This window comes from Phasianus colchicus, chromosome 3, assembly GCF_987193195.1.
Source record: "Phasianus colchicus chromosome 3, bPhaCol1.hap1.1, whole genome shotgun sequence".
In the NCBI taxonomy this organism is placed as follows: Eukaryota; Metazoa; Chordata; class Aves; order Galliformes; family Phasianidae; genus Phasianus; species Phasianus colchicus.
In genome coordinates, this window is record NC_143438.1 from 64,418,341 (window position 1) to 64,446,282 (window position 27,942).

At 36.7% G+C, this 27,942-nt stretch overlaps 1 protein-coding gene across 1 annotated transcript; it reads left to right on the plus strand.

Moving 5' to 3' along the window:
* The first annotated feature begins 683 nt into the window (after positions 1 to 683).
* On the plus strand, positions 684 to 27,942 carry PI15 (peptidase inhibitor 15). The gene is made up of 6 exons (XM_031604826.2): positions 684 to 866; positions 1,388 to 1,729; positions 18,361 to 18,479; positions 18,980 to 19,112; positions 19,262 to 19,377; positions 22,162 to 27,942. Exons 2-6 carry the CDS (start codon positions 1,457 to 1,459, stop codon positions 22,295 to 22,297), a joined length of 777 nt encoding a protein of 258 aa, XP_031460686.1. The 5' UTR covers positions 684 to 866; positions 1,388 to 1,456; the 3' UTR covers positions 22,298 to 27,942.

A 27,942-nucleotide genomic window follows, 5' to 3' on the forward strand; every position in this document is an offset into this window, starting at 1 on the left:
CATGGTGCTTCCATTCCCTGTCCCCAGTACAAAAACCACTGCTTTATTCTGCTAGCTTCCGTTGTGGCCTCAGCGTTACACCCTGAGCTCTGCTGTGTGAGTGGCTATACCATTCTGTGCTTAAATAATTCCAGCTATATGCTAGATAATGTGAAACACATGTCTCCCAGGCAATGTAGGAAGCTTTCAGTCCTGCTGTTTCTGCTGTAGTTTCCCACAGGCAGACGGTCAGATAACAAGGCACAATCTCCCGAGTACTTTGTGCTGCCACGAGTGCATGTGTGTGCTCAGCAATGGAGGGACAGGGCAGGACAGGCATCGGTGTGGCACTGGTTCCCTTCCCTGGGAATGGGACAACAGCGCACCCTGGGCTGCAGGCTGCTCTGCGTGTGCTCACAGAGCAGTAGAAAACAGCATCAGCCAAGCCAGAATGATGTTCATAAAATGAGGAAAAACCGAGAGGAACACATTATTATTTTTTAAAACGGTAGGAAGTACCGGAAGAAAAGGGAGTCTTGCAAGTTGCCTCTTGGTGCTATAGAAACGGGGGTGTGACTGGATATCCAAACCACCTACACTAGGGAGATGCCACCCAATCGCTGTGTGCATGCTCCGGAGAACTCCTCCCCTCTGCCTCTGGCTCAGTGCAGACCTTCAGAGGAGCTGCCTGTTGTGGAGCATGCACTGTAACATATAAAAGCTGTTAGCAGTTCCTGTGGCCAGAAAGCTTCACAACCAGCAGAGTTTTGTTCTTTGGGAGTTTGTAATAAGAGACACTCCTTCACAAAGGTCCATATCATTACATAGGAGAGTGTTATATATACTGGGAGAACAATAGACTGTATTCATTGTGGTATAATCCAAAGGTAAGCCATTCAGCTCAATAAGCTTGCTTTGCATGCAGTTTTATTAATGCTCACTACACTTTGCTGTAGTTAAGATGTAAATGCTGTTTCTATGCTTTTTGTGTGTTCTTTTGCCTCCTAGTTTATCTGTATGACACTGTCAGAACAATCCATGCATACAATACAGGCACAACCTGGGATGGATGTTTTATTTTCAGTGCATAACATTTGTTAAGCTTTCTTGTAGTCTCCCCATTAAGGATTTATAGTGTGGTTTATGGACTGTCACAATTTCAGGAATATGACTAGCTCTGATCATGTTATTCAGAGTATGATGATGTTTAATTTGCTGTTTGTGGTAAAAGGGCATTATCATTTAATGATAATATGTTAGTGAAAATTGCTCAGCAGCCCATATTCTTACTGGATTGTTTTTATAGCTAAGCTGACAGACAGAATCGTTCTGACCACAGCCTGCCAATTCATTTTGTCCCACTGTCCAGATGTACAGAATCACATCTTTGACATCTTCTCTTCTACAGATCTGTTTTCTACTGCCCTGACTTAAAGCAGAGTACCTCTGTGGCCTATCTTTCTGCTTTGGCCCCAAGATGACAGTAATAGCTGCAATCAGTTGTGCTTTCTTATTTTCCATTCTCTGTGAAACAAGTGCATTAGTGTTACCCAACTCCACTGACCTACTCCTGTCAAACAATAATTTCACTGACATTGAGACGGCTTTGGCAGCTCATCTGGACTCAGCAAAAATTCCCAAAGCCAGGCGGAAGCGCTACATTTCACAGAATGACATGATTGCCATTCTTGATTATCATAATCAAGTCAGAGGCAAAGTCTTCCCACCTGCTTCCAACATGGAATACATGGTAAGTGAACTTTGTTTACTTCAGAATAACACAAACTCTAAGACACTGATTTCATTTTATTAAATGAGTTATGAAGATTTAATTAGGCAGACTAATGATTTTTAACTCTTACTGCTTACTAAATTGTTCTTTCCTTGCATCTTTTGAAGTTGAACTAACTTTAGCATTTAGCAAAAGCTACGTACTGAATTCTGAACCTCTTCCTAGCCCTGCTGAATTTTCATTTCCATAAGTAGTTCTCATGAAGCTTCTGAGACCTCAAGTAATGAAGTTGTGAATTAACTGCTTGTTGTCCTCAAGAGTGGTATATGATCATAACATATACATGGTCCAACATTATCGTGACGTGACATCACATGTGTTATAAGTGGTAATCGCTAATCGCTAGCTGTTCCATTACTCTGGTAGGGCACACTGGAATTCATTGCCCTGGTGTATGCAAAAAGGTAGCCAATGAACACTTCTAGTTTCTATCTCAAACAGTACTTTCAGACACAATATGGTGAAGCTACTCTTGCAAAGCAATTCATCTAATGCACTATGTTTATCATGCTCATGTATTTTACCTACTGCATGTTATTTGCGTGAACTCAATATTTTTCCATCAGGTATATTGCTTATTTTAGATGTATTTCTACCATGTAGAATTTAATGTGTTTGAAATGTTATGTTTGTGACAGGCACCTTTTCCCTTTATTGGCAAATAATACATTATTTGAATTATCTGTTCCTTCAGGTATGCTGTAAGTTACTCATCCACTGTGATTTCATACATGACAGTAATAACTGAAGCAGCATGTTTGCCATTTCATGTTCCAGCATTCAGTGTGCATACTCTGGAGTTCTAATGTTAAACATAGGTTCGCCAAGCAAAAGGTATTTTGCCTTCTCAGGTCTTCACACTGTCTTGAAACCATAGACAAGTTGTGTCAGCACCATATCTGCCTAAAGCCTTAGAGCACCTCAGATGACAACAGATGGTTAACAGGTTTGAGAAGATATAACACTATCAGCATGACATAATGACAGAATAGTAATAATAACAACTTCTTTTTAGCAACCAATGATTAACAGTTTGAACATATGTCTATCACAGATGTTACCTAAATCTGAATTTGTTCATATAATCTGTTCATATAATCCAAATGGCACCTTAAAATGCTGAGTGCACTCAAAACACTGCAGGGTGTAGTTCTGTAACCATATCATAGTCTGAGTTTGAAGTTTGTTAAGTAAAAAGGTTAGAGACAGAAAAAATAGAGAGGTCAGAAGTCAAGCTCAGTCATCATTTTTATTGCTGAGTCCTCCGTTGACATTTCCTTTGATTCTGCATAAATAAACTTTGTTGTAATGTCTGAGGGAATGGCAGTCTACCATGCCCTTCCTTGGCTTGTGCCTTTTAGAAATGTGCTCCTGCAGTTTGCTTAAGTGAAGACAGCACCCTGTTATACTCCCAAGAGTTTTATAGGTGCAGTGTTCTTAGCCTGCACAGTGAAAAAGAAATTTAAACAGAAAAAAAGCTTCCTTGTTTAAATCTATAGTTAATACACACAAATGCGGAAAATTGCCAAGGTTTCACCTATTTTGATTGGGTCTTCTGTTGCACCTTTGTTCTGCTATGGTACTGTGCAAAGTTAGATACAGAATCAAGGCTAAGGTCATGTTCCTAACTACTTAAGTGTTATTCTTTTCCTTGCCCTTCTTACTATTGCTTTTGCCAGTACCAACCATCCATGGGATGTTCTTGTGTTCCTGGCACCACCAGCCCTGTTGATGGTCATAGGGGAAAATTCTAAGGCTTTCTTTCACCTTTGGTTTCACAGTAGTAGTTTGTTACTTCATGCAGCATCCTTCAGAGCACACCATCAATTTACTTAGGTAATGATCTAGAATGCAATTCCAATGTGGATCTCCAGATGGCAGCTAATCTTGGCTAAATTCTCTTTCAGAATTTAATCAATATTTGTCTGCATCTTGTAACTTTACAGATTGAAAAACCCACTGAGCAATATCACACATAGGTGTCTCTGCCATCTGGTTTGTAATGACAGCTGCTTCTATTTAACTTGTTGGCTTTTGTGGCTGCAAAAAAGTTTTGGTGGTTAGGTCTTGGAGATGACATGGCATTATAAGACTACCAAGTCTGGGGAGCCATCTCAGCAAAGCCTATTAGAACATGCTCAGTTCATTCTTTGGTCTCCAATTTCAGTGTGTGGCACAGTTTCTGTTTTTGTCTTATGAGAACATAAGGTTAGTGCTGTTTAATATAAAAGAGGCTGTGTCACTCAGTACTAATTTCTATAAATAACAAGCATATTTTCATTACCCAGACAACATGTGCTGTGCTGAAAAATTGTCACAGTGTGTGTGTTCTTGTCCTGAACACTATAGAAAAGTGAAGTGACAGTGATGAAAGGGGCCTTTCCCATTCAACTAACAGTGATGAAAAACGATGTCGTGTTTTTAGAGGGCTGGAAGTACCTGTAAGTGAAGTAGACTCTGGAAAATTCTTTTAAGTTTTCTGAAGTTGAGATGGACTCTGCAGTTCAGAAGCACATATACAGAAGTTTTTTCTGTACTTTTCTTTGATCAAAGTCATAGCATATTTTGGTTTCTTCAGTTTTCTTAATTGTTAGGAACTCTTTTTTTCTGATGAATGATTTGCGTTCTCACTTTTATATATATCTGTTTTCTTCTTTTCTTCATTGATAAGAGCATAGGATTTAGCAGCATAGATATGGATAGTTTGAAGTCCTTGGGCATTATTCTGTGTGCCCATATTGTCTTGAACATTTGTGTGCTACAAGACATTTGATGAGATGCGACAAAAAATGGCTTTAAGCACCCATTAGGCAAGACAAGTTTGGATGAACATGGCAGTAACAGAAGTGAGGGAGCGTTTCACCTGTGTGTGGGAGAGGTGGATGTGAATGCTGCTCCAGCATGCTCCTGTACGCAGTTACTGATGTAAGTAGCCAGCTGGAGAGACAAAAGTAATTATGAGAGGCATTCTTCAATTGCTGGTCCCTTGTGAAAGAAACAGGCATGTTTTAAGGCTGGATGTTCAAGACTGAATGTGGCTTTGGGCATCCTGGTCAAGTGGTTGGCGGCTCTGCCCACTGCAGGTGAGTTGAAACTAGATGATCTTTGAGGTCCTTTTCAACCCAAACCGTTCTATGATTCTATGGTTTAGGCACTATGGGTCAGTAAGACTTTGAGTAACATTTCTCTTGGGATATTACCACTCACTGAGTCAGATTTTTAAGTAAGTCCTTTTATTTCTGATGCTAGTAGTGCTGTGTCTTCAGTTTGAAGTTTTTCAGCAAGTACAAGTCTAGACTAAGTGACTGGGGAAGAGAAAGAAAACAAAAAAGGAAACGTGAACTTCCAAACTTATAATGTTAAATAATCACCTCTGATTTTTAGTACTGGTCTTTTCTATATTCTTCATTTCTCCTCATCCTAAGAATGTCATTCTGCAATCTTTTCTTGTGCTCTTAAGGCTGATGCCACACATGCAGAAAGAAGGCCAGCACAAGACTTTAGATCTGGCATATGTCAGAGGATAGTCATCCACTCAGTTTTACATTTTTCTGGAGGAAGAAGAAACATTCCATAAAATTCATGGTTCAGAAAAGCAAGGAATTGTCTTCAGTTCTTTTGTGTGAATGGTATGTCAATCTGCAAATCCAGGGGAAGACTGTGGACAAGCGATCACTTTCTCTGAATGCTAACTCTGTGGTATAGAGACCTGTGTTGCCTTCCTGGAACATTTCTGGTGCTTAGTAGGCCGGTGAAGATTTACAGTATGTTGTCAGATGAAATTTGAGTTTTATAAAACATATCATTTAATATGCATTGCTACTATTTGTAGACTCTCAGTACATACAGTAAAGAAATATTTGTGCTCATTTCCACTTGAGGCCAGTTTTTTTTTAAAGCCAATGTGCTCTTTTGATGTAATCCAAGTCCCTGTATGCACACAAAACCTTCTGTGAACAGATGCTTGTATATATGCATGCTTCTTACACTTTCACATGCACCATGCAGAAGCAATGAATCTGATAAAACTCTTCTTAAGATGGGAAAATCTAGTCTAGGTAAGGTTAATTTAAGTTGAACTGAAAATCTTACTGAAAGACAAGCTGCAAGTAGTTGATTGCTGACTTAAAAAGCCTTTCATTTGAGATTCTGCAAGAATGAGTCCCAAGCCCAGTACTGATCAACACAGTCATTAATACACCAGCAGTAGCATGCCAGAACTACAATAGATGGGGCCAGATTATACACTCAGAACATGAAGATAGATGTTTGTGGAATGCTGTCTGAAGAATTTTAAGGAGTAGAGAAATATTCTAGGTAAACTTGAGCCTGCTTCTGTCTAGAAGATGGTCTGGTAGGGTTTCAGATCTTATTTGTTCACTGACTGCATACATACTTTTTTATATTTGGGAAAAACATGCCCCTTAGTGAATGTGTCATTTTGTAGTACTTAAAGTAGTAACAGATTCCCAGACTAGCCAGAAACAAATCAGTTGTTTCATGGCAACATAAGACAGTTTCTCATGAGCTGGTGGCAGAGGAGTTAGAAGGGAATGGAGAATGAGCGAATGAGTTCATTCATCTTCTAGTAAATCTCATATGAAATAATGTGATAAAATGGACAAAGGTAATGAGAAGTTTTTTTAAACTAAAAGTAATTTGGCAACTGCCTACAGCTTGGATCTAGATGATCTTCAAGGTCCCTTCCAACCTATGACAGTTGTGTTCCAAAAGAAACTCCTACAGTCCTGTGGTCTAAGACAAAGTCACAGGGGAAATCCGATTACTCATTAATGCCCAGGAGTGATTCTCTTTGTTGAATGATGAATTTGGAGACATTACTTCCTGTCCACAAAGATTTGCAGGCAATAATCAGAAGTCAGTTCTCAGAAGCAAGAAAATAGTCCACTTAATGGTCATCATTAGAAATAGCTTCATAACTATTTCTCTCCTAAATGTGAAAGTTTTCACAAAATTTTCTTGCTGCCAAAGTGATCTTTGGAAAATGTTCCATCAATTTGCTATAGGTAATAGGTAAGACAAACAGTAGAAGTGTTTTCTAACCACTTCACATTTTCCAAAGTTTTATTTAATACCTGAACACCTTTCAGATGGACATGGAAAAAGTGAGTTCATTTGTTTTCATTTTAAATTCAAATACATTTCTGATAAATAAACTTCTCAACTTGTTTGCTTATTTTTTCCATTGTCAATTCTTACAAACCGTTCTAAATCTTGAAGGACATTTTGTTCTAGAGTTGTTTGCCCTGGCTCATCTACACTGTCCCACTGAAACCATTCATGTCTATGAGGACTGCAGGACTAGTTCCTTCAAGATTTATGTCTGTTGAGTTGGATAGAATCTCTTAATTCATATAGTTTATCCCCACCCCTTTGCAGGGCTTCCTTCTGCATAAAATACATATGGTTTTCATCTTGTCTACTCCTGAACACATATAGTGATGCTGTCTCAGTCACATCTCTTGGCAAATATTTTACCTTAAGAATAGAAATGATTTCCAAATGTCTAACCTAAGTACTTCCCTCCAAAATTCAGACAATTAATCTTTTACATGTCCAGTATAATTTTTTTCCTTGCTTAATTGCAAACATTATTCTTCAAATATTTACTGCCAGTTTTCTTGGCATTAATTAAATTGTATGTATATTCCATGTTCATGTCTTACAATTCTTCTGCATATTGGCACAAATTATTGTTGCACTCCAATTGCAGCTCTCTTATTATATCAGTGTCAAAGCAGGTTAGACATGTATTTAAGTATGCATGTTTAAAGATATAAATGACATAAGGCAGTGAAGAATTAACCCTTCAAGTAACTGTTCCCTTAGTTCTATGTATGCAATGAAGGTTGAAACAATGCGTCAAGGTACAAAGATCTTAATGTGCCATCATCATGCACAAAGTAAATCTAAGTACAGTTTACTTCAATTCTCTGGGAGGAGAAACATGTAGGAGCTTGGAGCTTCCCAGTATAATTCACCTATCGCAGTTTTCCATAGCTTTTAGCTTGCTCTATGCTGGGGATTCACATATGAGATGAATATAATTGGGGTGCAATAGGAAAATACACTCATTGGCTTCAGTTTCTCCCTCCTTCTCCTTGTGCTTATGTTTAAACAGCTGAGTATGTTCCTTCTATTTGGAATCATAGCCAATGAACAGGAGTGTCTGAAGATCACAAATGCAACGAATATGATCCTTTCCAGAAAATTAAAAGAAAGCAAAAAATTTGAGGTGATCCTCATGATTACAGTAAGGAGTTTCTGTTTGTTTGACAACTTTGAAAGGACACAATCATTTTACACCATTCCCTGATTTTTCTCACGGCAGTTAAGCATGGTAACTGAAAATGAGCTGAAAGAATGCAAGAGTAATTGGAGTTGGATTTCTACTAATTTTGGTAAAATAGAGTTACCAAGCTTATTTTTGTCTGTCAGGTGAGTTTCTCCACTTACCTGTTTCTTACAGTACTGCTGTCAACAATGCAACACTGCTCTACTCAGTGCCTATCAGTGAGATACAGGATGCTGCTCATTTTTCTAGCAGACTTCGAACCACAGAAGTCTAGGAGCCACAGTTTAGTCTCAGTAACTAAACTAGGTTTCCTATAAGGTAAGTAAACCAAAACTGATGCTAGCTGCATGACTTACAAAAGCCACAAGTTGTATTCAGTGTGAATGAACAGATGACCTGCTTTAAGAGATAAACAGAATGGATTTTTCCTGGAAAGCAATTCTTGAAATATCTGAAGAACTTCCCCAAAAATGATACTGTTGATAAATATTGTAATAAGAAATGGCTGTGTTAAATTAGTTTTGCTATGAGATTTCCTTTCCAAAGTTTTATGTGTATTTTAAAACACAGATCTCCTGATGGTACCTTAAAACAGAATATTTACATTATTTAAATTTAGTATTAGCAGAAAGCCTTCTAGGAGTTTAAGCAAACAAAAAACAGCCTAGTAATGACAGAAAAGCAGCCTGCCCAGTGCCCTCAGAATTAGACATTCCTTTATTATTAAATGTAGCACCTCTTGAACTTTTTGGCTAAAAAGAGAGACGGGGCATTTTTCACAAAAATCTTGATCCAAAATACACAGTGCTTTGTTTCGTACATGAATGGAGAAGATAGTAGCCTTAAACCTCTCAACAGTTTAATCCTCCTTCTGTATCTGAAAAGAAGATTTGAGGAAGAGCCTATGCTATCCAGGCCTATGGAAATGTGTATCATAAAGTCAGCAAAAGATGGAAAATCAGGGATAACCACTTGCTTTTGGGCAGAGAGAATGGCCTTCACCAAAGGTATCTGCATCTGCAAATGAATTTACAGGTGCCCTGAGGTCTGTTTTAACTCAAGCAAGACAGGACTGTTCTTCCATTTCTGTCTGTACGACATTATCTATTAGTCTGTTTAAATAAAGATTCCAATAAGAGCATTCTTATTAGAATAAAGAACTATTGTTCTTTTTTCTTTATCCTGCAGAAAGAAGAAGCTATCTGTTTTCCTCTGTGTCACACTGCCATATCTTTCAGTTACAGCTACTTAAAAAATAAGTATTAACTTTGAAAACTTCTAAAGAAATTAAGGAACATTTTTGTTTTAATGAAAACATCCATTCATGACTAATACCTTTGTAACAAAAAGTAGAAAATGTAGATACGTTTCATAGAGAAAAGAAAAGACACACTATATAACACATTTTGTATTTACATTTTGAGAGAAGGTGATCTATATTGATTGTAAAAGTCAGACACCTTTCTCTTCAGACTTATGAAAAATTGTCAGGGTGACATGGAACTGGACAGTTTAGCCCTTTTTGTTACCAATTCTGAGATAAGCTCTTGCCAACTAAAATGTGCCTTGCAGTAGGTTAGGAAAGCACTAAATATTTTAAGATATGTAGTTATGATATTTAACTTTTCCAAAAGCTAAACAAATAATAGCATATCAGGGAAGCTTAATGTTATTAAATTTGACAACCTACCAATTTTCTTTGTTTCTTATTGTTTAAAGGCTTTGTGCCAAACATGAAAAGAAATGTGGGCAACATTTAGGAGAAACAAATTGGCTATTAGAAATGGTTGAGCCTCAAATAATAGGAGTTTGAATTTAGACCAAATAGACACCCAGAAATACAAACTTCCATGTAAAATACAGACTTGGATTTTCATATGAAAAGAATTTCTGGCAGCGAGTTTTCTTGGACCTCTGTCTAGTGATGCCCTCAGTACTGTAAGTCAGACTTTCTAATACTGAGCCCTTCAGAAGTGTGAATCAGATGTTTGGAGGTTTGTTTATATGAGAGCAAATTGACTGTGAAACATTGCATAATTTTACTTTGAGATGCAGTGGAGTATTGGACAAGCAGCTTAATGTATTAACCCTGTATGTATTTGCAAAAGAAGAAAGTACAGAACTGCAGTTTTCATTGAGACTTTTTTCCTCTAGAGGATAGACTTTGGGATTTTTCTGTGTAAACTTTCTAATTAGTACCTAATCTGTTTGGGAACAAATTTGCACATGAAGTAGGCACCAATTACAGCATGCACAGTAAAATACCTAACAGGTGGCAGCTGACAGCAAAAAGTATTCATATTCTTAGAGAGAGTGCCTAGAGTCCAAATGATCTCAGAGCCCAAATAAATACATAAAGTTTGCCAAATCTGTCTATAAATTCCAATGAGCTCATGTTTTCATCACACAGTATGTATTGAAAAAGCAAAGGCAAAAAGACAGGGCTCTTTCAGCCACTTTGCTGAAAATGCAAGCAGGCAGAGGGGCTGGTGGTTTTCTTATTAAGCTTTATGCCAGATTAAGGGTACTGAATGTGGTAAGAGGTCCTACAGAAAGTCTCTGGACCTTAAAAAGCAGCAGGTTCAGCTATACAAAAAGGGAAGAGAAGGGAAGAAGCTAGGGAATTCTGCATGCCATGTATGCCGTTGTGGGATTTCTGGGAAATTGGTACTGCATGTGTGAGCAGTACAGTCAGTGTAAGGGTGCATGGCTGAATGGCCCATGAGGACAAGATCTGTGTATCTGGAGGGGTAGAAGCCTACATCTGCTAATCCTCTCTGGGATTTGCAACAGCAGCTGTGAAGTGCAGCTGCACAGATGGACTGGTTATGTCAGATTTCATCCTTCAGTTTCCCAACGTTTTTTTTTGTATTATTTTTTTTCGTTTTTTTTTTTTTTCGTTTTTTTTTCGTTTTTTTTTTTTTTTTTTTTTTTTTTTTCATAGGAAGAAATCATTTTAATTGAGGTTTTCTTTTTTCCTACTTTTTCCCATTCTGGAAGTAAGTGCTGCTGATCTTCAGCAGGAAAAAAAGAACAAAAGGCATAGGGATAATGAAGAATAAAATCAGAACTCTGAAAAGTGATTTTTTTTTATTCTGAAAGGTTATTTTTTTGACTGATTGCTTCTAGAAGAATGTCCTGCTGGCCAACTTTTCAAGGTGTGTAGGATCTGCTATGGATTTATTTCTGCTATTGGTACCAAATAGCAATCTGAAGAACTAATATGAGTCCGCAGTAAGCACATAATAGTGACAAATAAGATGACAAAACTGACAAAAAACATCATACTGTCTATTATTAGTATTGCAAAATATAAACTGATATTGCCATGCAGTTGTATTGAGATTGCATATCCCAACTTTTCATCTGCATTCTTGTCTGTCAAGTACAAAAACTTTTAAATAGGAGAATGTTTAAAAAATTGACCTATTCAGTCTGGATTTGCACTAGATCTTGTATTTGGAGCTTGTCACTCTAACTGGGCAGCTGGTGGCAGCAGACTTGACACATCACAGTTGACTTGGCAGTAGGACATGCCTGATGGGTGCTCTGGGGGATTCTTAGGACTGTGAGTTACTGGGGTATGTATGCTTTGCATAAAGAACTTTCTTTGCCACTGAGAAATATGTAGACTGTTGTACTAGTTGATATGTTATATGAAAAAAGCCAACACAAAATACCAACAAAACAAAGTCCACAGTAAAGTACTGAGGGTTGCTGCTGTTATTTAACATTTAGAGCAAGTGAGAGGAGCTTCTTTACTACCAGCAATAAATCTGAGTCAGGGTATTTTAAGGATTATGATGACAGCAAAGAAATGGAAACACAGTTCTGTTCTGCTTGGATGTGTTAAAATGATCATGAACAGAACCCCAGGTTAAAAATTTATCTTTATGAATTCCCCAGCTAACCCATCTCTTCCAGCCATGCAGTGTCTCTGCTGGCAAACCATAATGTTCCTACTTCTCTTTTTTTCCCCATGTTTTATTTGTGACAATGAAAGTTGCAAAGAGTTCTTCAAAAATAGTTTATGCAGATATCCAAAAGAAATGAGAAAAATAGTACAGTGTATCAGTGAATATTCTTCTCAATTTCTTTCTAGATCACAAATTCTTGTGACCCACCGCCATAAGTAACAATTTCAAAATATTTACACAGAAGAAGAGATTTTATTAACATTTATTTTGGTAATGGTGTCTTACATACAACAAGACTTGTAAAAGTATTACCATAGTAAGATATTTCTCCTGATGTCAGTGGAAATTTGCACCATAAACTACAGAGGAGGTATCCTTTTGTCTTGGAAAGAAAACATGAATGCTTAGTTCTGGAATTTAAGATATCAGAAAAAGTTAAATTAAAACTATTTCATCTTTCTCATGTAAGTCATCTTTTGCTGACTGGACATCCCCATCCCAATAATATTTGCATAGTGAATAAACAGACTACCAAAGGATAGGTAGATTTTTTTCTCACTCTCTGTATTAACTAGGAATAATGAATTCTAAATCTCTCTTCTTTCTAATTTTTAACTTCAAGAACTTGCAAATGGATATGATATGACTGTATCAGTCATATTTTCTCAGGTGTGGCATCTCCAGTGGGGGAACTGGAAATTTACTTTTAAATTTACCTTTACAGCTCTAAAGGTATTATCAGTGTAATTATCTGTTTTACTTGGGAAATATTACTGCATGAATCAGATCTTCTTTGTCTACCTGTAAGAACACTGAAATAAACATTTTATCTGCATGTACTGTATTTGTACTTTTGAAGTAATGAGTTATTACGGAATGTAACATCATTCTTAGGGCAAGTATCTGAAGTAAAGGGCTGACAGATCTTGGTTAGTGGCTTGGAAGAAGCCACTGCTTTCTGAGAAAAAAGAAAATCAGAGCATGTTTTGCTCTGATAGGTACATGGAGACTGAAAATCATGATTATTTCTTTTTATTTTTGATAATGTTGAAGAGTTACAATAGGAACAGGCACATATTTTGATATTTATAGAGTAGCAATGTTTTGTTTTCTTTTTCTATTGCAAAACTATGGAATGCTTGTGTTTGGACCATCATACTAAGGTTGCTTAAAGAAAGTACACGACCCAGTCATTAGCTCTAGAGATATGTAGAGGTCCTGAATCAGACCTTATACAAGATAAAGTTTTAATTTGTTAACCTGCATAGAATTGCACAATACAAATATGTGAAGCCACACTACAAGGACTCAAACCATCTATACAGCAGAACCAAGTGGTGCTCCAGGAAAAAAATAAAGTCCTTAGGAATGTCTGACATGAATCTTTTTGCCCATAGGTAGTCATATCTACAGTGGAGGTAACAGCACCATCCCCCCCTTCCCTCATTTGAATAAACATACAGGTCCAAAATTCCATACTCCCTTAATACCATAAAAATTCTGAGACTTCATTTTACTGTCACTGAAAGTGAGCTCCAGACAATGATAATGCTACTTTGCGTCCCTACTCTCTTTTAGTTAGTATAATTTAACCATGAATTCACATAGCCATCCTTCACAAATGTTCTTATGTTTGCTAACAAATTTGCTCTACTGTACTTACAACTATGAATCTTTTTACTTTTCAAGTAAAACTGTAGTAATCAATCAATCAAGAAGATTGATGTTTATTCTTGAAAAATTACTGTAGAATGAAAGTTTCCAGTGCAACAGTATATTTACAGTAATTCAACAGTCTGTTAGAAAGTTTGCAATAAGAACAAATGATATTAATAGAGTTCTATTTAACCTGTTTTACATGTACATAGTTATTGTGTTCTATTTACAAATAACAGAGTGAAGTTGCTGCCTGAAGTACCCTGCTGCTCTCCATTTTAGTTCCCATGCCCCCCTAACACGTGTTGCAAATAGGGTCAAAAGAGAAAGCTTCTTCATTTGAACTGTAGACATTAAGTTCAGTTCAGTTATGTAATGGTAATGTACACCATTCCTCAAATAAAAGCATAGCCAGGTATTCTTCTATAAATGTTGTGGAAAGATCTTTGTAATACTGTAGTTTCTTTTCTTTTTTCTTCAACATAATGTTTCTTCAGCTTCATCATAATTTTATTACCTAAGAGGGCAGTGGTGATTGGAACCTTATGGTATTAAAAAACATTCCAACAAAGAACAAAAGAGCATCTCTATCCCCCAATAAGTATATAGTATGCAAGAATGACAAAAACAGCAAACAGCTACAGAAAGGCAGGTAGGTATGACCATGACATTACAAGGTTTCCTCTAAGGAAAGAAGCTACCTTTGTGGTCTTAGAAGAAATTCTACAAGAATTTATTTTACTGTTTGTTTTTAGAGTGGGCAGAAATCAACAATCTTAGATGAAATTCTGGCCTTGCTGGCAAAATTCCCACTGTTAAAGGTTAGATTTTATTCCTGATGCTCAACAAGCATGTGCTGTTTGAGTACACAGAAACCCCACAACAAATTCACAGAGTCTTGGAAAGTGTTCTTGGGTATTGAAATGTCCCATATCCTAGCATTGGCCTCTCACCTATATTCAGTCTGCTTGAAAAATTTCAAGTGAAATGTAATTTTTAAGAGTTGTTTAGCAGGGAGTTGTGTAAAGAGCACAGTCGGACAGCTTTCTAGGAAAATAATCTTTGGCTGAGGAAAGAAAAATAGTTTGGTCAAAGGATGTTGACTTCAAGTTGCCAGTGGAAGTGTGGTAAGATGCTTTTAACTCCTCATAGCTCAGTTAAACCCAGTTGAAGGTGGAGAGGATTTTCATGATGAACAAGATTAGTGGTCTGGATAGTTTGGGAGGGATCCATATGTTGGATTACAGGAAGGTAACTGCTTCCTCAAGCACTAAGGACCTGGCATACAAAAGTTTGCTATCCCTGGGGGAGCAAATGAGCAAAGTCTGGCCCTCTGTATTTGCATGATTAGTTTATGAGGATGAGTCACCTCCTCAGATCTTGACTCACTGTGTATGCAAATCTTTTTTTCATTTGCAATTTGCCTTTCCTGTTAGGCAAGTTTCTCTGCCGTGTTTAATAAAATGGCTAGATTGACCATCATTACACAGTTCACAGTTTTTTTAATCACAATTTTAATCTTCTTTGTTAATTTCTTTGAACTTTTCAATTTCTCTTCATATAGAAACTACCCTCATGTTACTTCATTTTCTGCTTTTATGATATTTTTCTAGTTCTGTTAATCTTTTTTTTTTTTTTTCTCTTTGTTTGTGTGTACAGCGCTGAAGCCTCATGGGTTCATAAAGCCTCAAATCAGTTTGCTATGATCTCCTACATAGCCAAAACAGGGAACTGATCTGAGATAAAAATTAAAACAAGTTTTGACTCAGAATCAAACGTATTTGGAAAGGCAACTGCAGAGACAGTACAGCGTCTTGCAGTTTAGAACATTTAAGGTCATTCTGAGATAATCATTTTTTCTGCTTCAGCCTAAAATTAATTGTTTTCCTTCTCTTGTGAAGAGGAATAAGAATTAATCCTAGATGGACTGAGACCATCACTTTACTTCTAGAAAAAAAAAGATCATGGTGAAGTGCACTTCCCTCTCTCGTGAAATACAAATGATTACCTGGCAGGAGAGGACTCTGTACAGAGGTATTTCACCAACCTGTTAATGAAGTAGTGAAAGGAATTAAAAGATACTGCAGATGCTTGCTCTTCCTCTTGTTCAGAGGAAGTTCCTCTTGTTCTCTCTCTCTCTCTCTCTCTCCTTTGCCAAAAATTTCATATGTCCAGAGAGTGGTCAAGAGTGAGTAGATAATGGCAAGCAGAGTGAAGTATATACCTAGTAATGTTTACCTGCCAACCTCACACTTTTTAACTGAGTTTGAAGCAATCCCCTACAACTTTCCCAATCTAATGCTGCTAATGATTCCTGAGAAACAGAAAACGAAGCTAAAGAATGTGGACTAGCAATGTTCTCACTGTCCAGGAAGGAAACATGCTCAGTTTAGAAAGGGCATTAATGGTGAAAACTCAATCCAGTCTTCACAGTTCTTTGTAACAAGTAACATACTACTTTGCAAGGCAATTTAGTATGCAAAAATATGCTGAGTGAAAATCAGGAGCTCGATGCTATTTGTGCAAATACAGTACACATTTGAATTATTGTGGGACTGCAGCCAGGTCACTTAGGAGCAAGTACGCAAACCTCATGTTCAGCCTCCTGGCAGAGAGCACTCATGCCAGAAGCATGATTAATCCCAGCAAAGGAGGGTGTTTATGGGGTGTCACAATACTGGCTGAGCTGCCCCTTATGGATGCACACCAGGCAGCTGTGTTTGGACCCACACACTGGGTTCATGTGCTTCTCCATCCCCCCAGGCCTGGCAGGCTCCAAGCACTGTCTGTGGCCCTGGCCTCTCAGGCATGCTTCCCATGCACAGTTTTACGATGGTCCTGCTGTTGCCTCCTCTTTCAGCCCTCTTTTTGATACCACTGATAAACTGCAGAGATTCTAAAGGGTTATTAGTGTACTGGATGCATTCAGATAATTGGCTTAATAACAGGGATAGAAATCAGAACAAATGTCTGTACACAGTTTTCTTCTTCTTGGATCCTGGAGCATTTTTTAGGTTTTTGACAGTGCCAAAGCAACTCCAGGTCCCTCCTCATGTATGCTAGCGCTCCAGCTTAGCTTTCTTTTCTTGAGTTATAGGCTTATCTCTAACTCCTCCAAGAAACTCCCTTCATTTTTCAGAGGTGAAGTCAAAGGACTGTCTGGCTTAAGACTGTTCCTTGTCAGTATGCTTCTTCCTGATTCTCCTCTATTTTGTCTGTTCTTGCTTTGACTTCATTCTGGCACCTTTGATGAACAGGTGTATAGTTAACCTTCTCTGCTTTAAACACTATCTATCTTACTTTCACTAAAGTGATTCAACTTGAATGGAAGATCATTTGCATTAAGGGTTTATATTTATATCTGTTGTGCTTCTTCAGCTTTAATCCAGGAAATACCTCAACCACTCTATGTTGGGAAAGGTTTATTACTGTTTGCTTGGAGAAATTTCACAAATTATGAGCAGTCAGGAGCATGAATTTCTGTCTTAGTCCATGTCCTAGTCCGTGATTAGTCCTTTCACTCTGGAGTCTTGGGAACTTAAAACTATGAGTTCATTGTTTTGGAAATCTGTATTAGCTCATAGTACAGAAAATATTTGTATTGTGGGACACCTGATCCTTTGATAAGTTCATTGCTGACTTTTCTTCTTATTTCATACCTTACAGAGCATAGTCTTTATTTTGTAGCTGCTTAAGATTTACAAGTTTAGCTTTGTGTTTAAAAAGATGCAATGGGTTAAGAAGTTTTGCTACATTTTGTTCCTTTCTTTCTATATGCAATTCACTAAAACTGTCACACACCAAAACAGTTCATATGCCGTTTTCAAAGTTCATATCTAATTTTAGGATCTAAGGCCTACTTGGATATCACTTAAACACACAGAGCCTAGGATTTGTGTAACTATTTGTGTAATTGTGTAATTATTCTCTTCATCAGTAGCTCCAGCAGTGCATTAAGTTACAGCTAAGCATGTGAGTGAGAAAGCATCAGTGTATAGAAGAGAGAGTGTTAAAGTTCACTCATCATGTTCTTCTCATTGGAGTAGAACTTGAGAAACTGAATCAGCTCTTACAAACCTCTGATCTTTTTAACCCAGTTAGCAGTGTCAGCTCCTATGTAGAAGATGGTGGTGAAACTGATTCTACACCTGGAAACTATTCATTTCTTTGTTTTTGTGGAATCCCTTTTGTGATCTCAGATAGGAAAACCTGCCACACACACACTCTCTGGCTACTCCTGACATCTTATTTCAAAAATATCGGGGTCCTGCGAGGTATGTAATACCTGTGGTGAACTTTTTTCCTTTGCTTCAGCCTTCCATTTGAGCCCCATCCAGTGTTTCATTCCTCTCCACACATGGATCTCATTAACATAGAAGGGAAAATGGTAGGAAAATGCCTGTTCAAGGGCTTTTCCAGATACAAAGAAGGGAGAAGAATATAGGCTGTCCTTTGATGATGTGGGCAGGGATTCTGCCCGGATTTGGGGAAGGTGCTGTTGCCTGTATGTGCTGATTGCTCGTCTATGATTGTCTGTATTTGAGAGGTCTTTGCCTTGGAAATAAATCTTAAATCTCTTATGTATATCTGTGACTTAAGATATTCTCACATTCTTGTAATGATTGCTTTTTTTTTTTCTTCTTCTTCTTTTTCTTCCCCCCTTCCCTCCCCCACCCGTTAATGGTGCTTTACTTCATCAGGTTTGGGATGAAACTCTTGCCAAATCTGCAGAAGCTTGGGCTGCTACGTGCATTTGGGACCATGGACCTTCCTACTTACTGAGATTCTTGGGCCAGAACCTGTCTGTGAGAACTGGAAGGTAGGAGGATATCCTCCAGAAGAGTTATTTTGTCAGTCTTTGTACAGCCTTTGAGATTCAAGTCTTAGGTTGATGCAAGAAACATTTATTGTTCTAGCAATAACTGATATCCATCTATTGTTTACAAAGGTTTTTGTTTGGCCTGAGTAGTTTCTTATAATAGAATGATAAAATCATAGAATCATTAAGGTTGGAAAAGAGCTCTAAGATCATCTAGTCCAACCATCCACCTACCACCAACATTGCCCACTAAACCACGCCCCTTAGTATCACATCTACATGTTTCTTAAACACCTCCAGGGTTGGTGACTCAGCCCATCTCATTCCAGTGCCTTACCACTCTTTTGGAGAAGTTTTTCCCAATATCCAACCTTAACGCTATGCCCATAGTGATGTACTGAGAAATGTATTTTTAGGTGACTTGCATCACAGCAATTACGAGCAGAAAATTCCAAAATATCTGAAATGATATATTCCCTTCTGTCTTTAAACAAACATAGGTATCGATCTATTCTCCAGTTGGTAAAGCCATGGTACGATGAAGTGAAGGATTATGCTTTTCCTTATCCTCAGGACTGCAACCCTAGGTGCCCCATGCGATGCTATGGACCCATGTGCACCCATTACACACAGGTTATATACATTGCATTCTTCTATTCTAAATCTACTGTCCAAAATTGGGCTTTTCTGTGATTTATTTATAGCTATTTTTCATACAAATGTGTATATATAAATATATTTCTTTTTAATTTGGACTTCACCAATAATGAATATTTATTCAGATGGTTTGGGCCACTTCCAATCGTATAGGCTGTGCAATCCACACATGCCACAATATGAACGTCTGGGGATCTGTTTGGCGACGAGCTGTTTACTTGGTATGCAACTATGCCCCAAAGTGAGTTACTTTCTTTTAATGTTGTTTATTTTTATACTGCTTGCATGTTTGGATCCTCTCTTATGCTTACACCCTTTTCTGCATCTTGACCTTTATTTGTGCTTTTTCTGCATGCAGCTTATTCATGCTAGCATCATATCTGAATATATTGCACATGCTTGACTTTAGTATACAGAAGAAAAAAGAAATCCCTTGATGTGTTTGGAACAAAAGAAAAAGATATTTTCTATTGTTATTTTTTTATCCTCCTCCTATGTGTTGGATCTGCTTTAGTTTTAGCTCCTTATTTCTTCAGTCTGTTATGTATACTCATGGTGAACTAGACTTCCTCAGGTAAGCTACTACACTGTAGGTAAGACTGAACCGACACAGTTGCCCACAGATTACCTTTTCTTATCACCGTGCTGCTTAAGGGCAGTCCTAGCATAGATTTCTTATAAAATCCTTTTACCTAAGCTCAGTGTAGTCATTTTACCAAAGTTCAGTCTGCAGATATCATCTTGCCTTCCAAATTTGAGTCCATTAGAGTATGCATCATAGACACCTTATATCAGACACCTGTGCAGTGACCTATGTAAAACTGAAATATAAAAATATTTTTTCACCCGGTGTTCCCCCAGGAAACAACTTAAATTCATGTCTAGGTGCAAAATGAACCAATAAATTGTGAATCTGGGAGAGCTTTGACTTGAGCTCTGGTTTGGACCAGTTCTTCAAAAACTGTAAATGGCTGGTTTCTCTGACTGTATAATATTAGGTAGAGCCATAGTTCCATATAGAAAACCAAGTATAATTAATTGAGCACATTTTCTACAAAATTTTGGTTCAGACACAGGTCCATTCGTGGTAAAGTTTATGCATAAGTATGTTGCCATTGTAGCTGTTACATGTGTAAAATATTTCTTTTAAGATTTTAAAGATTTCTCAACTTGAAAGAAGCTAAGATTTAGTAAAAAAAAATGACAAAAAAAAACAACAACCCAACACCTTTTTATTTTGGAAATTAATATTTCTTCATACTTTTATCTTTAATATCTACTAGTAAATGTGAGGGGTATCAGGCAGAAAAAAACTGAACCTGACATTTAGCTCCATAACCTGGAAAAAATGAAATCAGAGTTTATAAAAGAAAGCCAACTACTATTTATATCTTCTCAGCCTAAAAATCCCAATATATTTCTCAAAAGGCAAACAAAAGCCTGGAGTTTCAAGCTTTTTCTCTGGCAGAGATTTTTAGTAGATCTTTGTTTCTTATGTAGTAGGATCAGGATTTTCATACCTACTTTTTGCACAGTTGAAAACAAAGGATACTGAATAAATTTGTCTAATTTAAGGTTATATTCTTAAGAATTAATAAATATTAGTTTAAGGACAGTGGACTTAATGTCCTTGGGAACACCTGCAGAAGTCTCTGTCAGTCAGTTAAGGCTGTGTCCCTCTGAATACATCAGAAGCTCCTCTAAAGCAGAAGAGGCTGAATTACAGCCTCCTAAGTTACTAGAATTGGAATCTGGCAAAGATTTAGGATTTGGAATTCCAATAATTTTCTCTAATACACAGTCATAATGCTAAAAAATATATATGCTTCTGAAATTAGAAGGAAAAAGGTTTACGAGGATAATTACACAGTTTACAAAGGCCCTGCACCTAGTTAACTAATATGAACTCATAAAAATCAGGTGTGCATTGTACAGAAAATGAATTAGAAACCAGTTTTCAGAAAACCTCTTTCTGGATTTCCATATCTGTTATCAAACTAAATGTATTTCCTGAGCACTCAGTCTGCTGTACCCATTTGGAACAGAAGTAGGAATGAGCAAATTATTTGAGAGATTCCTGCTTTCTTCCAACGTACAAACCAGACCAGGGCTTTTGATCCAGTGCTTTTGGCTGGGAGGTGGAGAATGAGAAAATGTTTTATAAATAATTTCATTACTCAGTGCTATAACACATCCCATGCAAACTAGGAAAGATCTCTGTTGAGTGAGATGTAACAGTTAAACAGAAACCTAATTCTAACTTTCTGCTGACGTCACAATCATTGCACATATCTCTATAAGTCTAGAGATTTATATAAGCACCTAAAAGTCTGGATAGCTTTTTCAGACATACCTAGATTTTTCTGTTACCATTTTTACACTTTCTTCCCTATGGCTCTCTCACGAACAGTACATTTCTACTCACCAAATGGGAGCCCTTAACTTCCCACTAAAAATGCCCACATAAAGTTATTTCTATTACGCTGCGGTAGTTAATACTTTTCATCTTCTCTTTGTCTCCAACTGTGAATTCAACCTCAGATCAATGCGGATCCAGGGCAGTGAAACCTGATACTGATTCACTCAGTTCATCTTTCCACCTGTGAACAATAAGCTTTTAAGATAACTGCCAGACAAAATATTCTCAAGGAAAACGTTGCCATCTGTGCTTATGTTGTTTATTTCCCTCAAAGTCTTCAGGTTGAATAGCTGGAATATCCCAGTCCTGGAGATTCAAAAGTCACTTGTTTGTCATGTATTCACTGCAGACATATAAAGGATATGAGATGGACCACTGGTCTGGGACAATATTGTCATACTCCTGTTGTCTTTTTTAAATCAGTAGATTGATGTTTGCCAGTAACCTCCAGAAATATATTAATACATGTTTTCAGTAATGGTAAATTTATGGGATATCACTAAAAACATTCACTTAATCACTCAGAAGATACCATTAATGAATATTTTTTCCTCCATTCTCAAAATGCTAAGTACTCTGTTTTCATTTTTGAATTTTATTTTTCAGGGGGAACTGGATTGGAGAGGCACCATACAAAGTAGGAGTCCCATGTTCTGCTTGCCCTCCAAGCTATGGAGGTTCTTGTACCGACAATCTTTGTTTCCCAGGAGTAACATCAAACTACTTATATTGGTTTAAATAAGTTAATGTTTACACTATTTTTAAAAATCTTGGATGAGTAACAAGAAGCTTGTATATTGAATTTTGCACATATTTTATATAGAGAGATATTGTAATAATACTCCAATGTTTTCTTTTTGTATGCTTTTGTATAATTAGTTTCCAAAGTATAGTGTAATTAGTTGTTAACTCTTTGGGATTTATGACTGACATTAGCCCTTTTAGATTAATATTCTGTAAAGAAGAGCAAACTCATTTTCATTTTAGCAAGTGTAGCTTCCTGAACATAAGGTTCTATTAAAAGCACATGAAAAGATACTGTCAACTTATACCTAAAATATGCTGTCCTTAGACGTTTTGAAAGAGAAGGATCATTGTTTAATACTGTGCTTTAAAAATGGAGACATGTAAAGCAATAATTCTTCCTCACACTGCCAATGGTTCCCCCCATTTATACCTGTGCTTTCATCTGCAGCATCAGTGGAACTGTGCAGAGGAAAATGTATCTGCAAGAGAAACTGCAGGATATTACCTACCTCATGCACAACAGGAATTCATTTATGGTCTTTCAAGAATTCAGCACACGGCTGCTGCTATCATCAATGATGCCTGTGTGCAGACAGAAAAATGAGAATAAGAAACCATGTGTGCCAAGATGCAGTGGCTGTCAATCATGTGCCTAAAACCTGATGTAGATAGAAAGCTACATGATTTTGTATATATACTGGTGTAATCAACACAGCCAAACTTCGTATTACTGTGTTTCTGAGCACAGTCATGGAGATATAAATGTGCTTTGTCACAGTATAGTTTTTCCTGTTCTGGAAGTAAAGAAATTAATTGCTACAAAGCAGTGCATATCAGTACATGATATACATATGACATCTTTCAAACTATTATTTACCAGTATATCTGCTGTTCCCCTGACTGAATCTCATCCACTTGAAATTTTCAAGAACAGGTCAGACCTAAAAGTAGGTAAGAGGATTTCCAAGTAAAATATTAAAAATTCATCAGGTAACTTTGACACTTTATTTCTTCATACAGATTAGCAGCGTAGATTCCAAATTTCTAAAGGAATTGACAATGTCCTTTCAAATATATTTCAGTATTTCCTGAAAGAATCTGTATGAATTATTAAAAGACAAATTATTCATGTCTTTTCTATCAAAATCTGAACTGAATGCATAGTATATAATCAGAGAGTACATTTCGAGCTAGGATATTGCACAATTATTTTTCTTCAAAACCAGATTATAGAAAGAAAGAAATTTTGTCTTTATATTACAATCCTTGTGAGGGTGTTTGTCTGAGACAGTCTGTCATCCAATGAAGTACCATGGTGGTGCTATATAAAAAAGTTGGCTAAATTAGCTATTCTTTTTCTGCATCAAGACACATGTGGAGGGACTGAACTGTACAGCTTGCTAAATATATCAGCCCCTCTTCATTTGTCCTTAGTCTGATTCTTCAGAGAATATTAGCAACTGATCTGTGATGGTTCAGATATTTCTGGTTAATGATGCTCCTCCATGTGACCAGAAAATAACTAGAGAAGTACACTGTCTTAAAAGGTGTCCATGTTTTGAAGGAACAAAACATGTAATATTCTACCTTTATCCACACAATTACAATATATATGGTTTTCCTTCTGGTTTCAAGGGATCCTGGGTTCAGAAGTGCGAGATCAGTCAAATATTTTGAGTAAAATTCTGTTTTAGAAGTGAAATATAACCATGTACATGTGTCCTTATGCATACTTACTTATACTTATGTACATACAGAAAGAACTTTATGAGACAAAACTACTAGGTGGGTCACCAGCCCTCAGCTAGCACAGTATTTGACAAAGATGCATGGGGCAGATACATTTTTGTTCCAAATGAGAATTCTTCTCAAGAAGTAAAGACAGCTAAAACAGTGCACTTGGACATTTTCATGTAAAAAATACAAGACAGGAAGCAGATCATAAGCAAAAGTTCAGGTTACTCCATGGAACCTTTAGCAGAAGGTCTATCGACAAATGACTATGCACTTTGGAACTTGCAACTTGTATGTTATATGGTACACTTTCCAAACAGGACTAGACATTGTAAATTAATTTATAATTCTGTAATTCAGCTGAAATTATTATAACGGGTATATATGTTATTGTATCTGTTACTTTTTAAGTTGCTACAAATACCTTAATTTTGTGAAATATTTTGTTTTTTGTGGATATAGAAAACTTTGCTTTTAACAAACAGGTATGCAGGTTTTCCACAACATCCCATAATGGTGCTAGGAATTAACTACTCACACTGTAATTGTCAGCAGCAAAAAATGACCTGGGTATAAGCTATTTCATACAAGCAGCTCCTGATAAAACCAGCCACTAGCACTCAAGCATTAGCTGAATATTTTGAATGGAGATGAATCAGGCGTTTGATTATGATGCAAAATTTGTCCTTCCACTTTATTTCCTAAGTAGTTTACAGAAAGCCTTTCTGTACTGCCTAGCTGAACCTCCCCAACTTCTATCATATCTTTGTCTTGTGTTGGATAATGACAATGTCAGGAAAGATCTAGTTTGATTGCCAGCATCAGGGTTGCCTGACTGATTACCTGGCACAAAGTGGAGTCGGAAAAAAAAGTACTGAAATGTGCTATGACTTCAGATATCTTCAGCAATGCATCTGCTATGATATGAATTGAGGAAAGCTCTAGATGAGTTCAAGGTTACACTGAGGCAAACTAACCCCATTTGCTATTCTCACAGCATATTTGCACTTCTTCCAAGCAGAGTAGTGTGCCTTTAAAAACAGTCTGGCTGTTGGAGAAATTAGCTCAGACTTTTATTCTGTTCTAAATACAAAATTATGAAAGTATACACAAACTAGAATAAGGTTAAAATATTTGTTCTCAAAATACTGTGAGAGGTAGAAGAGTAAAAATGGGGTAGTGGATATCATGAACTACTGAGTGCAGCTTTTTATATGATGATATTCCTTGTGATGTTTTTTGCCTCATTTAAACATCTGAGATGATGGGGAGCAATTGATACCTTTTGGTGCTAACCTATATATTCTGGTGCTGAAGTAATACATTATTTTTGTGAAAGAGCAGATTTACTTCTAATATTACCATACACACTCCAGTGTTTTTGAAATCTTTTCCCACTGAGCATATAATTAACCACTGGGATGGATTTGCTTTCAAAATTCCTTTCTATGGTTGTTTCAGGTTCTAATGAGGATTTTATAAGCATCAGAGAGGGAAATGTATTCCTGTTCAAAACCAAAACAAACAGCATCCTCTTCTCATCACAATGAGGTGCCTGAGGGAAAAAATATGGAGAGAGTAAGACCTTGACAGCCATGATTTCAGAATGATGCTGAGCAGATTTGAGTGATCCCAACTGCTCTCTCTGGGGTAATTAATGACTTCAGAAAATTCAAGCCTGACCTTGCACACTTAGTCTTGAGAAGCTGTGTGTTCCTCTTCTCTCAGATCAGTTTGTTCCCCTCTGAATTTGAGATGAGCTGGATCAGGTCTCAGTGAAGACTATGGGATGCTTGATATAACTTTTGCAAGAGTGAGAAAATCCAATTCCATCTGCAAATAGCAAAATGAGACTACAAGAGCTATCCCTTACAAACACTGGGATAAACCGCAGCAATATGAAAGAGGAAACTTCCCCAGAGAAAAAGTGCTCTATACCACAATTAGGATCTAACAGAAATCATAAATATATTTATACCAAATGTGTAGATAGAGGGATAGATAGGTAAATGTATGTATTTATATATTACCTTCAGGGATCCAGTTACAAGCATGAATGCCCTCTTGTGGTTTAGAATGCTAATATATATTTGATTTAGTCTTACTCCAAAAAGATTTAGTCTTTTTAAAAAAACAATCATATACATTTTGTTTGATTGTTGGTTTCCTGTTTAAGTTTATGACCTTGATTCTAAAGATGTGTGACTTTGTCCATTTGCTTTGAAAAAAGAGGTCCATCATATAAATCCTCCAGTCCTCATCTTTATGTCATTTGTAAATACAGTGGGGAATCAAAATTGCATTGGCTTTTGCTTCCCTACCATACAATGTTCTAAGAGTTTGAGGTAAGATAGAGCTATTCAAATGTCTGACAAATTTTTAGCTGCACTACTTCAGACACAGTTCAGAAAATGTAGAGGGTGGGAAGCAGCCTTACTCAGATACTAAATTCTAGTGATCCTTAAAAGTTCCAAATTATAGTTGACATTTTTCCTTTGTTGATAAATTTTCAAGAAAAAAAAAAAACCCACTTGATTTTTTCTTCAAGAATGAAATGATCTCATAGAATTTGAACACACAGTATTCTAATGTGCTTTTTAGAATGATGCAAAATAGAGAATTCTTGTGTTCTTTCTGTTAGACCACAGTTGGTTTGATGGGCACAACGAACACAAACTTTCTCATTTGGATTAATAAGGGGAACATTAAATCTCTGTCAGTAGTGATCTGAAATAACCACAGACTTCTGAAACTGCTTTGTTTCACTGGAAAATAAAGCAAGAAGCAAGAAAACATAAGAACAGCCCATCTATTTAATTCAAGACAAAAGAAAAGAATCATTACTAATTGTAATTCCAAGATTTTCTTGCTGTGTGACATTCAGTTACTGAGTTTCTCTCAGATATACTTATTTTTTGTTAGAGAAGGAGCTTTTGTTCATATTACAAGGGAATACATTTTAAAATTAGGCATAAAATTTAATAGTTACCCCATTCTGCTGCGCTCACCTGATTGTGAAGTGTGAGAATACCAGACTGAGATTTTGCAGCGGTTAACTATTATCTTCTGCTGCCAAGAGAGAAAATTCGGAGTGAAATAGATTTTACTATACTTTAATTGTTTGTAATCTTATCATTTGACCATCAGGCAGAAAATTCTTTTAAAATCCCTTGTAATGACAATCCATATAATTATTCTTGGGATATTTGGCCAGCAGGAGAAGAGAGGGAATATCTCTTATTATGGTTATATGTTTAGCACACAGCAGCAATCCTTCGAAAGACTCAGCTGTTTATCATGCTGCAAACTCATCATAGCTTCAGTATGTCATCATGTAAGTCAGGAATCATCTGAGATGACAGTAAAAAACCTGTTCCTTAAGAGTGAATGGTAATATTGGAATTTAATGACTCTGAGGAGTTAAACATCTTGTTTCATATAGGGTGCTCTTAAGAAATCAAAATGGTGCTTAAAGGCAGGGTTCATTTAACAAACAAACCATTTACAGTTGCTTTTCTACTTCTATCTGCAATAAGGACGGAAGATTTTTCTGAGGACTGGAAATGCTGAGGATTTGAAAATGATGACATTTCTATGCTCTCTATGTGAACCCAAGCCAAAAACATGTTAAGTATTTATACAGTAAAATGTCCTTTTCTCCCTCTAATTATATATTGTCATCATTTCTTGTTTAGATTTTTTTATTATTATTATTGAGTGGGTGGGATTGCATCTGGTTTTTCAGAGAAGAAAGCTTGTTTTGTTACACATCTTAGAGTGAATGTATCAATATAATATTTTTTTCATACTGTCATAAGATGCTATATACATGTTATATCTGAGATATAAATTTGTATCCCTGTTTCAATTTTTGATGCTATGGAACTATAAAGAAATGTACATCAT

Coding starts and splice junctions, on each gene's coding strand:
- PI15 (XM_031604826.2), top strand. CDS start 1,457: ATGACAGTAATAGCTGCAATCAGTTGTGCTTTCTTATTTTCCATTCTC. Junction 1,730..18,360: donor CTTCCAACATGGAATACATG/GTAAGTGAACTT, acceptor TTACTTCATCAG/GTTTGGGATGAAACTCTTGC. Junction 18,480..18,979: donor CTGTCTGTGAGAACTGGAAG/GTAGGAGGATAT, acceptor AAACAAACATAG/GTATCGATCTATTCTCCAGT.